The 18,950-nt window shown below is 48.1% G+C and overlaps 1 protein-coding gene across 1 annotated transcript in view; it reads left to right on the forward strand.

Annotated features, from left to right (window-relative positions):
* Nucleotides 1-16,944: 16,944 nt before the first annotated feature.
* Nucleotides 16,945-18,950, forward strand: part of FEM1B (fem-1 homolog B) — a 60,650-nt gene continuing 58,644 nt past the window's right edge. Inside the window, exon 1 of the mRNA XM_078683062.1 lies at nucleotides 16,945-17,299. Coding sequence (XP_078539188.1) covers nucleotides 17,046-17,299 — 254 coding nt within the window. The 5' untranslated portion in view covers nucleotides 16,945-17,045. The remainder of the gene's footprint in view (nucleotides 17,300-18,950) is intronic.

The raw sequence follows: 18,950 nt of genomic DNA on the forward strand, positions 1-18,950 counted from the left end.
CACTTAGTACAGTGTTCTTGTTCTTCCTGGTTGAGGGATGAGTAGCGTAAAGTATATCTCCTGGAATGTCAATGGCCTCTGCACCAAGCCCCGAGCTAACAGAATTTTGCAATACTTGCGTGACTTGGATGTGCAGGTCATTGTCTTGCAGGAGACTCACTTGATTCATAGTGAAATGCTCACCCTCATCAGGAGAAACAGGTGGATCGACTTTGTGGTGTCTACCACCCAAACAACGCATACCAGGGGTGTATCGGTTATCTTTAAAAAAGGTGCCAAAGCTAGGTTGGTGTCACAAGCTGTGGATCCTTGTGGCAGATGGGCCATTGCGTCAGTTATTATAGCTGGGTCTCAAAGTACAGTTTTGGGCTATTAAGGCCCAAACCAGGACGACCCTTCAGTTCTGGAGTCTGTTTTCTCGCAGTTGCTTTCCTTCTCTGGCCCCACAATATTGGCCGGTGATTTTAACGTTGTGCTGGATCCTGTCTTGGACAGATCTCCTAACAGTCGCTCCCTTGTTTTGTCTAAGACTAGATCCTTCCTACTGGATGCTATGAGGCAATATGGCTTCGTGGATGTCTGGCGACAGAGGTCTGGGCAACAACAAGGGGTCTCTTTCCGTAACTTTAAATATCATCACCAGTCAAAGATTGATTTCATTCTAATTAGTCAGAGACTGGTAGATTCTGTTAAGACCATTAACTATCTTCCGTCTCACCTTTCAGATCACTCGGCGGTTGAGATGGAATTGATCCTTCATACTAAAAACCCCCCGGTACGAGGTCCTTTGGCCGTTCTCTTCATTCCCATCCTGAGGACATTCTATATCCACAATTTTTTTATATCTAATAGTGGCTCTGCCACAAATAGAATTACTTGGGACTCATTTAAGGCTACCTTGAGGGGGCTTATTACGAGTAAAGTCGCCTATCGTAGGAAGCAATACAGGGAGGAGATTTCTTCCATTGAAGCAGATATAGCCCGACTTCCACAGGATATAGATACCAACCGCACAGCCTCAGGGTCTGTTTTAGATCCTCTTCAGAATCAATTGTTGGTCTTAAAAGTTAGTCTCGCCTCGGTCTTAAATCTTAGAGTCCAACAGAGATGGGAGGCCAGCAAGTTGGCACATTTCGAATATAGTGAGGGTGCAGGGAAACTACTGGCATTGAAGACCAAAATAGATCAGGTCAGTAATAATATAGCTGCGATCACAGTAGAAAATAACACCTTTTCATCGGATGAGGAAATCAGGAGGGCCTTCGGGGAGTTCTTTCAAGTTATATATGAAGAGGATAAGGTAATTCCAACAGAGTCTATTGTAGGCTGGTTGAGTAACATTGATCTTCCCTCTTTCTCCTCTGAGCAGTCTCAATATCTGGATAGCATTATTACGGAGGATGAGGTGAGGTCAGCCATCAGGAAGGGAAAGAAGGGGAAGGCGTCCGGACCCGACGGGTTGCCGGCTGAGTTATACAGGGCCTTGGAATCAGAAATTGTTCCCTTCCTTACTATCCTTTTTAATCAAATCCTTCTTGAAGGACTGCCACCTCCGGTGTCGTGGGACAATGCCTCTATTACCCTTATTTTAAAACCTGGTAAACCTAAGGAGGCCTGTGGGTCGTATAGGCCTATTTCTATATTAAATGTGTATTATAATATCTTCACCACAGTTTTGTCAACTAGGCTGGCCTCGATTGCCCCTTCGGATCTTCATTCTGACCAGAAGGGCTTCCTGAAAGGAAGACAACTCTATGAATTGACATATGATTTAATTGGATATGGCAATAGGTAGCAATCTTCCGTTGGCCGCCCTCACGCTGGATGCAACCAAGACCTTCGACAGAGTTAACTGGGTGTATCTGTCGGAGGCCTTGGCCAAATTCGGCGTGGGTGAGGGGTTTTGCCGGGCGGTAAGCTTGCTGTATAATAATCCATCTGCGCGCCTACTAGTTAATGGAGACCTGTCGGACCCTTTTTCTATCTCTAGGGGGACCCGGCAGGGATGCCCGCTCTCCCCCTGCTATTCGATTTTTATATCGAACCTTTCGCGCAACAACTGAGGGAGGAGGTTACCATCAAACCATTTTTCTATCAGGGGTGGATGAGGAAGGTAGCACTATACGCCGATGATGTGCTTATTTTGACATCAGAGGTTACCACCGCACTCCCGGCTATCCTGGGATTGGTTCATATATTTGGACAAATGTCGGGATATGAGATCAATGCGGCAAAGACCGAAATGCTGATCTGGAATGATGATGACTGTGTGACAGAGTTTCAGGCAGGCACCTCAATGCGATACTTGGGCTTGATGATTGTGAAGGACATAAATAAACTTGCCCAGGTTAACTTATCAGTAGTTGTTAAAGAATGCCGTAAGCTTCTCCAATCATGGTTGCACCTGCCTCTTTCATTATTAGGAAGGGCCAACCTTATTAAAATGCCGATCCTACCCAAAATTTCTTTTTTATTTAATACTATTCCCTTATATTTTGATCAAGCTATCTTAACTAAGTTTCAGTCTAACATTACATCTTTTATCTGGAATAACAATCTCCCAAGAATAGCATGGAAAAAATTACGACGGCGAAGGGATAAGGGGGGCCTGGCGGCTCCAGACTTGAAGATTTATGCATGGGCCTTCCAACTATCCCATTCCCGAATGTTGCTGAAAATGCCCACAGATTCAGGGGTGGGCCCAATGTTTGCAGCTATGTTGGATGGGGAAAGTGTTAATCGCTCGGGCTTTCTTTTTAAATTTGGTAATCCCAAGTTTTGAAAAAAAATCAAACTAAAGGTTCTACAAGGTCTTGCAAGAACATGGGCCGAAGTTATAAAATCTACAAAGCAAGGTTACCTTTGTGAAAAAACACTGTTGTGGGGGCTACCTGAAAGCCCTGCTTGGCTTGAAGACAGTCTAGCTATTCCTTTGAGAGAGGCAGCCCTGGAAGTTTGGGGAGACCTCTTTTATGAGGGGATCTCCTCTCGTGGGAAAATCTGCAGGCCAAGATCGGCCCCAACCTCTCACGGTTCAAATATCTGCAAATGGCTAGCTGGACTCAAGCTTATAAAACCTCTTCCGCTAATAGGAGCAAGTCCAGACTTGGAGGACACAGTCCACTGGTGTCTAACCTGGTAAACCTCGGGCCAGCTAAAAAAGAGGTATCCAAGTGGTATAATCTTATACTGGATGAGTCGGATGGTGACTTCGTTCTGCCGGAGTTGCTGTGAGGCTCTTCACTGACGGACCACAATTTACATGATCATTGGTCGGCTTCATTTGGACTCTTGTGGAACATTGTGAAGCCTTCTTGGCTACGCAGGAACCACATCTTCACCCTGCATAGGTCATATTATTCCCCTCTTAGGCTGTCTAAATTTTCCGAAGGCGATTCAGTGTCTTGTGCTAAGTGCGGGCTTGTTGCAGCATCAGATGAACATATGTTTTTCGAATGCCCTCGCTTAGTCACATTTTGGGAGGAGATTGGCAATTCCCTCACAGCATCATTGGGAGCCTCCGTCACCATAGACTTATCTCTTGTGATATTTGACGTCCTGGAGGGTGTTCAGAGTTCAGCCAAAAGCCTAGTGTTTTTTGCAATGCTGTTAGCAAGAAGGGAGATCTGCAGGAAATGGAAGGACTCTTCATCTCCTACCTTTAGGGACTGGCAAGTTTCAGTCCTGCAGACCTCACGCACTGATGTGGCCAGGTCGGGCAACCAGAGCAAAAGGGCTTTTTGGCATTTATTATCATGGGTCCATTGATTTGACCGGGGTTTTTTTTTTTCCCGGCTCTAATGATTGATCTGCTATGGTGCCCCTGTTGCATGCACCATCGGTGCAGCCGATACCCGGTCTTAGTCCGGCCCGATTTGGCTGTCACTTACACCAAGGTTTACCGTAGCTGGGTAAATGGTGGACTCTGTGCCTCTCCGGAACGCTGATGACAGCTGAGGGATGGTTGGCCCCCACTATGCTTGTGTCCCTTCCAGTTTTCTGATAAACTGAGACAGCTGATCTCTGTTAATCCGTTTTGGCATTACGTCTACATGGTGGTTATGAGAAAAAAAAAAAAAAAAAGATATTGTTGGAGGCCCTTTACATTTACCGTCGCTCTGGTGTCGATGACTGCCTTTATCTTCGTTCCCTCCACATGGATTATGCATGTCGGCTAAGGCCTGCGTCGTCGTCTGACTTCCCGTGCAAAAGAGATTAGATATACCTCTTCGACACCGTCTTCTGAGGAGTCCGCAGCCGGCCCTTGGTACTTCCTGCCTTTTCTTTGAGTGTCTTCAGATGGTGTTGTTTCTGTCACAGATAGCTGTTGTACCGCCTGCGTTGGAGGCCTTTGGTTCCGGAAGTCACGGCCTCTGGTTCGCCTTTGGCATAGCGTGGCAAAATGGTTGGGTATACCGCAGTTGGTGCAGGTCTTGTGCAGGACAGTCTTTTGCAGCGTGTGGTTCGGGTCTACAGTACCCACATCTCTGTTTGGATGTTTCCGGCTTCGTTCTCCTGAGGGAATGACCTTTGGGTTTGGTTCGGAGGGCGTCTGCTCGTTCTGTATTGATGGTGTCGGATCGTCCCTCTGGCTTGATTAGTGCTTGGTCCATTTCGTTTGCTCTTGCTGCGGACAGATCATGTGATCTTGCCAGTATCAGCATATCTTCGAGTGCGATCTTCAGTTGGCGTAAGATGAGGCCTCTCAGCGTTTTGTCGTGGCATCCCTGAATCAGTTGCGCCCTGATCTCTTTCAGTTGGTCATCTTCAGTGCACGTGCTGGCAAGTTCACGTAGTCGGGCATAGAATGTGTCCATGGACTCCCCTTCTCTTTGGCAGGCTTGATGCAGTTTGAACCGTTTGAAATCTGGGTTCAGCTGTGAGTCAAAATTGGCGTTCAACGCGGTCACCACCGCGTTATAGTCAGTGGCAGCCCCTGAGTTGGGTAGATGTTTGAATAATTTAAAGATTTTGTCGCCCGCATAATGCAGCAGTAAAGATCTTTTGACCGCCTCATCGGTCTCCTGGGTTGCGATGAAGTAGTTGTTGAGGCGTTCAATCCAGATTTTCCATCTGGGGGATGCCGTCGCGATGTCTTCCAACTCGCTGAATGGGGGTAGAACCCCTGACGCTGCATGCTGGAATGGTGTGTGGGCCGGCGCGGCGGCTTGGACATTGTCTCCCATGACACACCGGTGGCCGGAGGTATCGGGCAGTGTAGACTGGTAGCAGGCTGTATCCTTGTGGAGTTGGGCCTAGCAGGAGTGACAGCGTTCCCAGGCACACGTGGCGCTGCGCTGGAGGGTCAATCACTGTCTGGTGGACATGCCCTGCCGTAGGGCTCTTGTGCTTGAGGTCGTAGTTCTGCCTTGGGATGCTACTTCTGGGCCCACGTGATGATTAGCAGCCCCCCTTGGGGTCACACACACTGCAGGAGTCACAGGTGGGGCGTGGTTTAGTTGAGGCCTCAAACACGGGACGTTTCCCGGTATGTGGAGAGCGTGTGGGGGTGCACCAACCTTGACAACTGAGGCCGTCGTCGCTGTGGGGCAGGATTTACTCTGTTGGCCGGGCGCGCACGAGCGCATGTTGCGGTGCGGCCTGCGGCCGAGAATGTCGCGTATCGGCAGTTCTTTTTAGGTCTCGGCTAGAAGCGCGCGAAGCGCGTTCTCGCCAGAGAACTATAGTGATCGTTTCAGCTTCTAGCCAAGACCTAATGAGTGGAGACAAGAGGTGGCCGCGCGCACCATTAAGAAGCATGCCAGAGTCGGATTCTGACGCGCGCCTTGGGATTGGGTTGCGCGCGTCGGAATCCGACTCTGCCATGCGCCTTGGAAACCAAAACCTAAGAGCCGCGTGACGTGAGCTGTCTACGGTAGAAGTTCACGCGCGCGGCTCTTAGGTTTTGTTTTGACTTGTATTATTTTAGTTTCTGCTGCCTGGAAAGTTCTTGGTGTCGCCTGGATAACAATAGAAGCGCATATGAGGAGACGTTCAGAGGTCCTGCAAGGGCACCACCTCGACCTTAGAGAGCGGCGGTGACTCAGGGGTTGCAGAAATCAGAATCCGCCGTCGAAACGCAGGGAGTTACAATGCAATCGGGCGGTTAATGTTCTACACGATAAGGTACAACGTTCTATGTACACAACCCCACCTGGAGCATAGATGTTGGCATTACTTAGTTCAGCCAAGGGCATAGCTTCGGGAGGTGGGGGCGGAGGGTGGGTGGATTGTTTGGGGTGTTAACGTCCCCCCAATACATGTAATTTCTGTTAAATAGTTGGCGCTGTACTAGTTGCCGAGTGCTTCTGTTGCAGCGCTTTCTCGGCACGCCTGGGACGTGGTAAGACGGCCCGCCACTGGGTGGTGAGGGAGAACGCTCGGCATAGGCTTTGGCTTTTAGGGGCACAGGCCCCGGCAGAAGCGAGTTTGTATTGGCTCTGTTGGAAACATGGAGCCTCAGCGGCGGTTGGCTTGATTCTGGCTCCTTGGAGGAGCCAACACCGGTTTTGTATGTGTAGGCCTCGGTAAATGCAACCGGTCTCTAGGGGCCGGTCCATGGGAGGCAGTTGTGCTCTGTCGGGACTTACAGTAAATTGAATTCTGGGTTTGCCGCTAGCTTGGGGGAAGAATTAGGATATATCTTTGGTTCTTGTGGCTTATTTTAACAAGAGCGGGTTGCTTAACACTCTTGTCTGGGATTTGAATGACTTGGTTTACTTACTGGGAGTTTTCCGGTGTTGCTGGTTGGCCTGCTTGTGGGTTTCATCTGGTGCTCTGGCTCGGCCCCTTAGGATCTAGGCCGGTTTCTATCATTGGTTTTATGTAAGTTGGGAGACTCTGATTGGCTGTATTCTGGGTTACACACAGACAGCCACACACAGACAGCCACACACAGACAGCCACACACAGACACAACCACACACAGACACAGCCACACACAGACACAGCCACACACAAACAGCTACACACAAACAGCCACACACAGACAGCCACACACAGACAGCCACACACAGACACAGCCACAGACAGCCACACACAGACACAGCCACAGCCACAGACAGCCACACACAGCCACGGCCACAGACAGCCACACACAGACACAGACACAGACACAGACAGCCACACACAGACACAGGCACAGACAGACAGCCACACACAGACACAGCCACACACAGCCACAGACATAGACAGACAGCCACACACAGACACAGCCACAGCCACAGACAGACAGCCACACACAGACACAGCCACAGACAGACAGCCACACGGAGACACAGCCACAGACACAGACAGACAGCCACACACAGACACAACCAGAGACACAGACAAACAGCCACACACACACAACCACACACAGACAGCCACACACACACAACCACACACAGACAGACAGCCACACACAGACAGACAGCCACACACAGACAGACACACTCAGACAGACAACAACACACAGGCAGACAGCCACACACAGACAGACAGCCACACTCAGACAGACAGCCACACTCAGACAGACAGCCACACACAGACAGACAGCCACACACAGACAGACAGCCACACTCAGACAGACAGCTACACACAGACAGACAGCCACACAGCCACACACAGACAGCCACACACAGACAGCCACACACAGACAGCCACACACAGACAGCCACACACAGACAGACAGCCACACACAGACAGACAGCCACACACAGACAGCCACACACAGACACAGACAACCACACACACACACACACAGCCACACAACCAGCCACACACACAACCACACACACACACACACAACCACACACACACAACCACACACACACACATAACCACACACAACCAGACACACAACCACACATACAACCACACACACAACCACACCGTCAGGACACACTTTCACCAGGCACAGACACCATCAGTCGTCAGAGTACAGTTTCACTGGGCACAAACACCACCAGCCGTCATTGCACGCTTTTACCAGGCACACACTACTAGACGTCAGTGCATGCTTTCACCAGGCACACACCACTAGACGTCAGTGCATGCTTTCACCAGGCACACACACCACCAGCCGTCAGTGCACGCTTTCACCAGGCACACACACCACCAGCCGGCAGTGCACACTTCCACCAGGCGCACACACACCACCAGCCATCAGTGCACATATCAATTGTTAACGCATCCACAATTAACTATTGTAGCAATCGCAGTATGGCGCACTTTACTTTTAAACATATTCATCTAAAGCGCAGCATGCCACCATTGCTACAAAAATAATGACACATTTTTTTGGCCTACAATTATAGACTTTTTTTTTAATGTTTTTATTGAATACAACAGTGGCAGTTATGAGAATAATCATATATTAATATCACTTTCAATCCGCAAAACTTAGGCAGTCGAACAAGTCTCAAGACATTAGTCATATATTACACTTCTCAACTGACTTTTCAGGTCCATCTATGCATTGCTTTTCTAGATCTCTCCATCTTCGTCATCTGAACTATCCATGTCGTCCTCTGGCAGCAATTCGCATATATCTCCCCTGCAAGTATTTCAAGGTGCCCAGATTTTATTCCATTTACGCGGGCTTTTCCTGGTTGCAATTTATAGACTTTTGTTGCTGTTGGTTTTGCTATATTTAGCAGTGCCAATAGCGCAAACATAATTAACCCGAGACCTATTGCATTGTAAATGCTTGTTTTCCTTTCCTCTTCAGGCTGCAGGTAGCGAGCAAAGGTCTCGGTCACTCACTCGTCGCCAGTGTCACAATGTGCCCTGATGGGGGTATGGAGGGCACCTGTAAGCGCGGGGGAAAGCGCTGCGCTCAAAGGACACACACGGCAACGAGAGTGTGAGCCGGAAGTATTGTCCCCGAGCGGGCGTTTCGTTTTATTCAGCCCCGCAGGCCACGCCTGGCCCACGGATGTTGTGCAGCGGTCTAGTCTATCCATTCGTATTCCTTCCTTATATATAGAAATAACTCTAATCACTAGTATATGCAATAGACCTTTGTACTCTACCATTCCTATGTGACTCTTAGAGTATATCCATTCATATCCCTTCCCTATGTGTATAGAGATAACTGTAATCACTAGTATATGCAGTAGACTTTTGTACTATCTACCATTCCTATCTGACTCTTTTTTTTTTTAATTTTCAAAAACCTTTATTAGACGGTGCATATGGTACACAATCATGTGCCTACAACACTGAGGCCGGCAGCGGACAAATATTGGTTTGCTCTAATATAACACAGCCATGTGGGCGACAACCCGGGGGTCCAGCGGCAATTTTGGGTTGTATATAGTATATACAGGAAGCTCAGCAAAATCACTGACATCAATAGAAAAAACAACCAATATATATTAATGACATGTGCATCGCCTTATTGATAGACCTTGTCCCATCCTGCCATGTTTAAAAAATACGGAAAAGACGACCTGACCAAGGTTCAGCACAACCATAACAAGAATATAATGAGTATAAGCCTGGTGCAGCACACTTCCCGTGCCCTTCGCCACAGGGCACAAAAACGATCAGCAAATTTCTTCAGATAACGGAAGGCGCACTCATTCAAATATCAGACAGAATCCTTTTTAGTCCAAATTATAAAGTTCTTTATTACAGCAAATATGCCAAACAGGTTGTACAGCCAACGCGTTTCGTTGCTAGGCGGAACTTCGTCAGGGCAATTCAAAAAGTATAAAAGGAAGGTGTCTCAACAGGGTGGACCAACCAAAGTAGTTTACGTCATCAATCACAACCCATCCTGCCATGTTGCCTGCATAATATCCTAATCCTATATCTTGAAACCTTTTAACTAAAGATGTTCCCATGATATCGCCCTCTGGCGCTACCTCGTTGATGCCACCACCTGAAATGAACAAGGGTAGCACCATAATAACAGCATGTAACTCTAAGACCACTTCTGTACCATCTAGTCCACTGCAGGTCTGTGTACATTTTGCCCAGCCCTACAAAGATCAGAGCCACCCCGCTCCAGCCAGGACACTAAAGGATGCCATATATCTGACGGTCTAGATCTGCTAGGAAGTAATTCCCAGTAATTCGTCAATTGATCTTTGCAGTATATGACCGCATTTAACCAGCCCGCCACCGTGGGGGGAGCTGATTTTTTCCAGTGCAATGCCACCTGACGTTTGGCCAACAGTAGCAACATTGTTGTCAGTTTACGAGAGGTTTTGGACACTTCTAGAACAAATCCGAGGAGCGCTACCAGTGGGTCAAACCTTAAAGCGTAAACTATTATTTCCCCTATATGTTTCATGATTTCCGACCAGTAGTCCGCTATCGTATTGCACGCCCAAACCAGATGTAAAAAAGAGGCCTCCGGCTCTCCTGTACCACACATCCTCTGGAGTGTCAAGAACTCATCCTCTGGATACAGGTCGCTTCCCACCATTAGACCATGCCTTTTGGCGCGCTCAGTCACCGCCCTGTCTGTTAAGGGACCAATTAGTGGATTGCCATCCAGCGGCATGGATGGTGCATATAATTCCTTGTTACCTGCACGTTTTGCAATATTTTGCCACGCCCAACGCGTGGTTTCAACCGTGTTTATGTCCGTGTGGGAACGTTTATAGGGATGATAGCTCGCCGCGTGGAGTGGAGTGGGCGCAACCATATCTATTTCAATAGCGACATGCGGTTGGTAAGGAGTGGGGTGTTGCCAGTAATGTAAATATTGGGCTTGTGCACTGTATGCATAGAGTTCAAAGTCAGGGGCTCCCAGGCCCCCCTGTGAAAACGAAAGAGTCAGGAGCTTTCAAGTGACTCGGGGTTGACGCCCTGCCCACACCAACTCCAGTATCGCAGTCCTGAGTCTCCTGAAAAAGTGAGTATTCAATGGCAGGGGAATATTAACAAATAAATACAACAATTTCGGAAGAACAACCATTTTTGTAATAGCTATTCGCCCTGTCAGTGAGAGTGGCAAGCGTTTCCACTGCTGAACCTTGTCCTCCAACCAGTCAATCACTCTCCCATAATTTGCTAACCATAATTCCTGTATGGATCTTCTGATCCATATACCCAAATATTTCACATCCCCACTCATCCACTGGATTGGGAATTCAGACTCCCACCTTTTGGTGCCGTCAGTGAGTGGAATCAATACCGATTTGGACCAATTAATTTGTGTACCCGTTAGTCTGCCATATCTGATAAATTCTCTCGTTACTACGTCAAAATTCTCATTGGGGTTGGTCAGGTAAATAGTCATGTCATCTGCATACATTGAAATCAGCAACCCTCTAGAAGTGAAGCCAATACTACGTTGCGTATGGTGTTGTTGTAACCTCGCAGCCAATGGCTCTGTAGCTATTGCGAACAGCAGTGGTGAAAGCGGGCAGCCCTGCCTCGTACCTCTCGTAATAGCAAATGCGTCTGACAATTGACCATTCACCTTCACCCTAGCTTTTGGACTGGTATAGATAACTTGGATCTGCTTAATGAAAAGAGGACTAAACCCCAGTCTAGCCAGGAGGACAAACAAAAATGTCCACTCCAGAGAGTCGAATGCTTTGGTTGCATCTAAAAGCGCCGCCACCACCTGAACCTGAGGGGCCAAATAGTGGAGGAGCCCAAACAGCAGCAGAAGATTGTGAGATGTGGATCTGCCCGGTATAAATCCTGATTGGTCGGAAAGTGCAATCTGCGGAAGCATGGGTGTTAACCTATCCGCTATTATTTTGCATATATTTTGGCGTCCATGTTTATTAACTATAGAGGGCGATATGAGTCTGGCCTGGTTGAGTCCTTGTCAGGTTTCAAAAGGGTAATTATCATCGCTTCTCGTAGAGTGGGAGGAAGCGAACCCACTTCCACCGCCTCCAGGTATACCTGAAGCAACCTAGGTGCCACAATGTCAACATATTCTTTATAGAAGGCCGCAGTAAGCCCATCCGCAACAGGGGCTTTATCAGCCGGCATACCTGAAATTACTTGTTTGACATCTTCCACCGTTATGGGAAGCTCCATATATTCTCTAGCCCCATCGTTAAACCATGCCAATGCTATAGTGTCCATGTAGTCTCTGATATCCGATTGGGTGGGTTTGTAGTGGGAGGTATAAAGTGTCCGGTAAAAGTCAGTCATGGTCCTAAGTATGTCTTGTGGTGCCCTCACTAACACCCCTGATTCCGTCTGAAGTTCAGTTATGTAGTCTGCCCCTCTCGGTACACGCAGTAACCCTGACAGTGTTTTCCCAGCCCTGTCTCCTTCTCCGTATCTTCTAGGCTGTGCGTGTTTGTGTAAGTAAACTGTTTCCCTTTCGGCCTCTTCCTGGAATTCTGTTATCTTAGCCCGTAATGTGGCCTGTACAGCCGGGGAAGGGCGTTCTCTGTATTCGGCTTCCAAAGTAGCTATGTCTCGCTCCAATGTTTTTAACGTATTTTGAATGGCTCTAAGGACTCCCACCTTCAGGGCCATGCAGTTACCTCTTGCTACCACCTTAAATGCCTCCCAGAGTGTCCCCCGTGACTCCACCGATCCCTCATTCGTCTCAAAGTATTCCATTAGTTTCTCCCTAAGTTCTTCACGGAAGACCTGATCGAGCAGTACTCTCGAGGGGAATCTCCAACTAAAGGCCTGCATATACTGTGGGGGAATTTGTAATTGTACCTGAGTAGGTGCATGATCAGAAAATGTACGCGGAAAGTGTGATGCTCCCCCAACTAGGGCATGGAGGTCTTTCGAAAGCAACCAGTAATCCAGACGTAACCAAGCGTTTCTATGTGCCGTCACACATGTGCCCTCTCTTGCCATTGGATGTAATGCTCTCCATGTGTCAATCAAGTGGCCCTCCACCATAATTTCGTGTAGGACCGCAGCAGCCCTAGGGTGGTGTTCGCGAGCCGTGCCCCGCCTGTCATCCGTTGGGGATAACACCACATTAAAATTCCCACCCCACAATACTGCCACTTGCCCTAGTGACTGGATCTTATGCCAAATGTGCTGAAAAAATAAAGGGCTGTCCATATTAGGTCCATATGTGTTGACTATGGCCACTGGAGTGTTGAATAACGCCCCTTGCATTATTATGTATCTCCCTTCCTTGTCTAGGATTGTTTCGTGCGTTTTCCAATGCAATCCCCTACGAATTAAAACAGCCACTCCTCTTGCATAGTTCGAGTATGGGGACTCCACTATCTCACCCCATCTATTGTGGCGTAACAGTTTAGTGTGTGTTGGGCTCAGGTGTGTCTCTTGTAAAAGACAGAGATCCACTCCATGGCGAGTTAAAAAAAAATGAATCAGCCGTACTTTGCGTCTGTCATTTAGGCCCCTAACATTCCATGATAGGAATGTAATGGTCGTCATATTACCAGTGAAAAAGACCTATAACTGTTTGCTATTTTACACATATGTATAACTTGTGGCAACGGTACTTGAGTTACAACAAGGATTGGTGTTTCGACAATGCATGGGAACTCCTCAGTAGGCATACAATCAATGGCAACACTAGGTTGGTGAAAACTAGATAGGATTACGAACAATAGGTTTGGCAGGCAACTGAATTCAATAAACTCCCCTTCCCCCCCACCACCCACACCAACCCAATTAGGTTGTGTATTCCTCTCCCCCGCTCCCTTAAAAAGGAAAAATAACTTGAAGGGAATCATCCCATTAGGGAACATGAGGACGCCGGCAAACCACCCCCACACTTTTAGCAGGGTGACTGAGCCTACAGTTGTCCGCCATTACCCAAGTGCACCACGAGCGCCCCCATCCCGGCCAGCCAATGCAGACATTCAGGGCCCACAATAGAAACCTGGGACCATTGACATCACATCCAAAGACGACATTACTGGGCTCTTTAGAAAGAAAAAAACAATCACTAGTTCGTCCATAACAATATTAAACTTATCTGCATATCCAGCGGTCATGCCAAAGTGTTCAATCTGCATCGCTCAGGCCGCTTTCCTGCTGCTGTGCAGTCGATGACGCCCTGTGTTTTTGTTCCTTCGCTAACTGTTTTGCATAGGTGAGGGCAGCCTTGGCATCCGTGAAAAATGCAGGCTTCCCGTGACCTTGCACTCGCAACTTTGCAGGATAAATCAAAGCATATCTGGTCCCTATCTGTTGGAAGATCTTCTTCGCCGGGATGAATTCTCTGCGGGCCGCCTGAACCTGTAGAGTGAAGTCCGGATAGAAAGCGATGTGATTGCCTTTATACTGGATCTCCCCTTTCTCGCGGGCCAGCCAGAGGATCGTGTCCCTGTCTCTGTAGTTGAGGACTCTGGCTATGATGGGTCTAGCCGGTGCCCCTGGTTTCGGCCTTGGCCCCAACGATCGATGCGCCCTTTCAATCAGGAACATAGTTGAGAGTTCGGGGCCAAACAGTTCCCTCATCATTTCTTCCACAAACTTCTCCATGTTTTGTATATCTGACGATTATGCCACGCCCGTGATTCGCACGTTGTTGCGCCTCGACCTCACCTCCAAATCCTCATTCTTCTGACGGATCAGCTGTAGTACTCCATCCATCCCGCGTAGTTTCTTGTCCATATCCTTTTGACTTTCCTCCGTTTCCATTATCCTAGTTTCCAACACTGCGATACAGCCCTCCTGCTTTTCGACGCGATGTGTAATCCTATCCATCCGCTCTGCCAAGGAGTCCATCTTGGAGTCTATACTTTGCAGACCTGACTTAAGCTCTTTAAACATTTCCCTTATGTCTTCTGCAGGAGGGCTGTCAACATCACCACTTCCTGTCATCTCCTGCTGCCCACCATCGCCATCCGTCGATTTACTAGATTTTTAATCAAAATTAATTTTTGGCTGCCTCGTCTCCGGTTTTCCCATGATGGTCTTTCAGACTGGAGTCAAGTTTTATATCTTCTTGGCGGATATCTCCGTGTGTAGAATGAGCCTCTTCACAACCACTCTCCGCGGCCCAGCGAAGCCGAGAATGCGTCTCCCCCGCAGCCCAGGGTCATCTACTGTCCCCTTGCCAGTGTGCAGGCCAAAAGAAACGCCATCCGCTTGAATCCACTGGAGATCAGTCACACCACACAGACCGACCACAGCATAGCTACCACCAAACCCAATGGTAAGGCGGCACAGTCAAAGGCGTGCGTCCAATGATTTTATGTTCACCACCAGGTCACACTGCGCCACCACAAAGATGTCAGAGCCGCAACTTCCTATCGCCCACAGGAGACAGCTCCCCGGTGTAGCTTTTTGAATTCTATTGGTGATGTGCTGGAGGGGAATGTAGACACTGTCTGCCTTAAATGGCCTGATTTATCATGTAGGCTGGGGGATGTTGCCTATTTCCCTGTGTTGGCCGCAATCTCCACACCATTTGACCACCTGCACAACAGGATGTACTGGAGCTATGAATCTGAAGGCTTGATGTGCTCCAGCTATGCCCTCTGCCGCTCCTTAGCAGTACATGTGCTGCAGTGTTACCTGGTAACCTCGTCAACGCGTGCTCCAGCGCAAATCCCGAAGTCCCACATGCTTCCCGGGCCTCGCTCCTCCGCGGAAAATGGCGGCTGCCCTACCCTTTCTTCCCGAAGCTACTCTGCATCCATTTCCCGCCTCTGCTCAGTGGTACCGATGCACAGCAGCGCGGGCCAATCCAATTCGCGACGCAGCAGCCAGTCCGCAAATGTCCGTCGCGGCTCCGCCACCCCCCCTCACAAATGCAGGCAGTCCTCTACCGCCCCTCTCCAGGCGCGCTTCGAGCCACCGGGTGCTTCCCTCGGCGATTGCAGGGACTATCCACCGCAGCCCCCGCACGACCTCGCTCACCTTGTCCACGAAGAGGGGAGGGGGGGGCAGGGGGGACCCGACCCCGAGATCACTGTCCAGCCTCACTCCGGTCCCATGCTCCGGTAACTCCCGACCTTCAAATACCATGCCGCAGCACCGGCGCCGAGTCACCCCAGGCCCCGGCTTCACCCGACAGACGGACTGTAGGATTCCGTGCTGAATGGGTCCACTCTTTCAAGTTTTTGGGCGCTAGTCACTCGTGGCTCACCGGGGACGATGCACGGCGCCCGCAGCACCACCAAGGCAACTTTGGTGCGTCTTTGCCGAATATATTTTGGATATTGTTTGCTCGGCCGGCGGAGCTGGTCTAAAACGCGGCCATTCCGCTGCACAGCGTGGCCACGCCCCCCTTCCTATGTGACTCTTAGAGTATGTCCATTCGTATCTCTTCCTTGAATATCTCTTCCTTGTGTGACTTTATAACTTGTACATTTGCAATTTTTTTCTGTTTGTATCTTTTATGTAACGCATGTAATCCTAAATCCTTATGTATTGCAACTGGTTCTTATGTAAAGCGCTTTGACACCTTCGGGTAATGTTCGCGCTATATAAAATCACATAAAATAAATACAAATAGTTGCGACTAGACCGTTAACAATTACAGTAGCTATGCGTAAAGGAAACGAGAGCGGTTGGGGGCAAGCAGGAGATGGCACTGGACCATTAAATTAGAAAAAAAGATTGCGCCAAACAATTAATAAATCCAAGAGTAACGGCACATGTAACAGGGACCGTCACCACCAAAGTGAAAACATCCAAAGGCGGAACAAATAGCAACGTTTTACCAATAGCAAGAAAGCAATTTAGAAAGGCACAGGAAGCAACACATCGAAAGCAGTTGGCATGGTATAAACCCACAGCGGGATTACAGCATGTACAGAGCAGCGTATGCCCGCTGCCTCTAGGCGCGACCTATAAACCTAAATAAAAACCCAAGACAAGCAAACATCTTAACTACGAAGAATCAATAATTTCAATATATTGAAAGAATATACAAATTTTAATATTTGACCAATCTGCTTCATGTCAAAGTGAAAGTGTCTAAAATTGCCTGGTCAACTGCATGGAACGCTAGCTTTCTATTCTTTTTTCAAGTGTCGTAATGGAAGTCCGTCTTCTATGGCAATGCATTGGCAGTTTCCGCAGCCCCTCTACGCTTCCCATGTCTCACACTTCCGCTTCCGGTCCCTCTGTGGCCTAGCTGGGCCCGGAGCCGGGGGCTTCGGTACCAGTGGTGGCCGCCCCGGAGGATGTCCTCAGAAGGGCTAGCGGCGCACGTTTTCCGCGCTGCTTCGGAGGGCCGTGTCCTGACTCTGGCCGCTCTGCTGTTGCACCGGTCGGAACGTGAAAGCCGGGAGCTGCTATCGCAGGTTAGCGCCGGCGGTGGACAACGCAGTACGCCGCTTATCATCGCCGCCAGGAACGGACACAGCAAGGTGGTAAGGCTGCTGCTGGAGCACTATCGAGTGGACACACAGCAGAGCGGCACCGTGCGTTTTGATGGGTAAGAAGTAATCTGAGGAACGTGCGAGAAAATGCTGGATCTTGAGTACAGGGGGAAAAATCCAAGTTGGAGTAAGTCTTGCGGAGAAGATTATGGAAGCGGGTGACTGGTGTCGTTATGCCTTGTATGAGTGCACGGGGTAAGGACTAAGAAGCCTAGGAAAGAGGGTTGGTTAATCAAGTGATCAATGACCTGAAATGTTAAGTGTTTGGGGTGTCTTGGACAACTCCTAGATATACACGCTACTGCTTGAGTACTGTTGAGTGGGTACACTGTGCAAGATTTTCAAGAAACGGGGAGGGGGCCGGTGATACGTTGTTGTAGGTGTGCAATTTTGAGACATTATCAAATAAGTATAGTAGTCTGTGATTTTGAGAGCGAAGACTGGAGGATAGCTGGATCCTTATGGAACCGATTCATATACTTTTTTGGGGGCACTTAAGTGATACTTATGTGGGCAAACATTGGTATTTCCAATTATTTTGTCTTGAGCAGCACCATTAGGGCAGCACTAATGAGTGATGTAAAAGTACAACTTTTCATTAAAGCACTTATGAGATTTTTTAGTTTGTCCAAATTATTCCCTAACCGGAGTTAGAATAGTACTTTTGTCATCCCAGTGTCCACAATATCATATACTGTTCAGAGGACGCGACTTAAGGCAAGAAAATCATAATTTGCACAACATTTTTTTGTTCACTTTGGGTTTGTTGTGAGCATAACCGTGTAACACCTTTGTTTTAGATACTTGATACATCATGCTGAGATCCTCCCCAGCTCTGCCAGAGCTGTGGACCTTATATCTTGGGTACTTGCAGACGTTTTCCTGGGGGCAAAAAAAGTTTGGTCTGTGGTGTGACTGAGGGCTGCATTGATGCCATCAGAGTGGCAGTCATTGGGGCTGCAGGCTGGATGTGTTAGGGGCAGAGGATATAAGATTAGTGTAGGGGAAGCAATGCATGTAAATCTAAAGGCTGAATTGAAACCAGAATTTTTTTTTCATTTCACGATGCCTCCTTTTTTTCTTCATTATCATATGAGTACCTCAGATACGTGACTCCAGGATGCATGCTGTTCAAAACCTTCTATTGTATTTTATTCAATTAACTATTTCGTTAACTATGTATAATAGCAAGCCAGGCCACTCTGGGGGCAACATTACAATTGACTTGCTTCTTAGTTCACTGTTTGCTTGTTGTGGGAGGGGCAGCATGAATGTTTCTAAATTTAATTTTGCAAACTATTACTTAAAATAATACTTCCCGGTGCAATGATATAATCTGATTTACCAAGGTGAAACACTTCTGTATGTTAATAAAACACACTTTTTGAATTTTGGAGAGACTATCATAATTTTACACATTTGTTGCAAGATATCTTTAAACATATAGGTGTTCTTTAAGGTGAGTCATGCTGGGCACCCTAGTTTTTTCCTTTCTTTAAATTCCGTGAACCTGTGATAAATGCTTGCCCGTTTATTTAATATGTTTCTCTGTTAGTGCTGAGTCGAGAACAGCAGTCCAGTGCTGCTGTTGAACAGGGTGCTGCTTGTAAAGGTCAGGAGGGCCGCAAGCAGCCCCAGGACCATACTTTGAGTATCAGTGCATTATATCAATATTGCAACTCCAGATCAAACCATACTCTCATATAA

The sequence above is a fragment of the Lissotriton helveticus genome, chromosome 3_1, assembly GCF_964261635.1.
Source record: "Lissotriton helveticus chromosome 3_1, aLisHel1.1, whole genome shotgun sequence".
Lineage (NCBI taxonomy): Eukaryota > Metazoa > Chordata > Amphibia > Caudata > Salamandridae > Lissotriton > Lissotriton helveticus.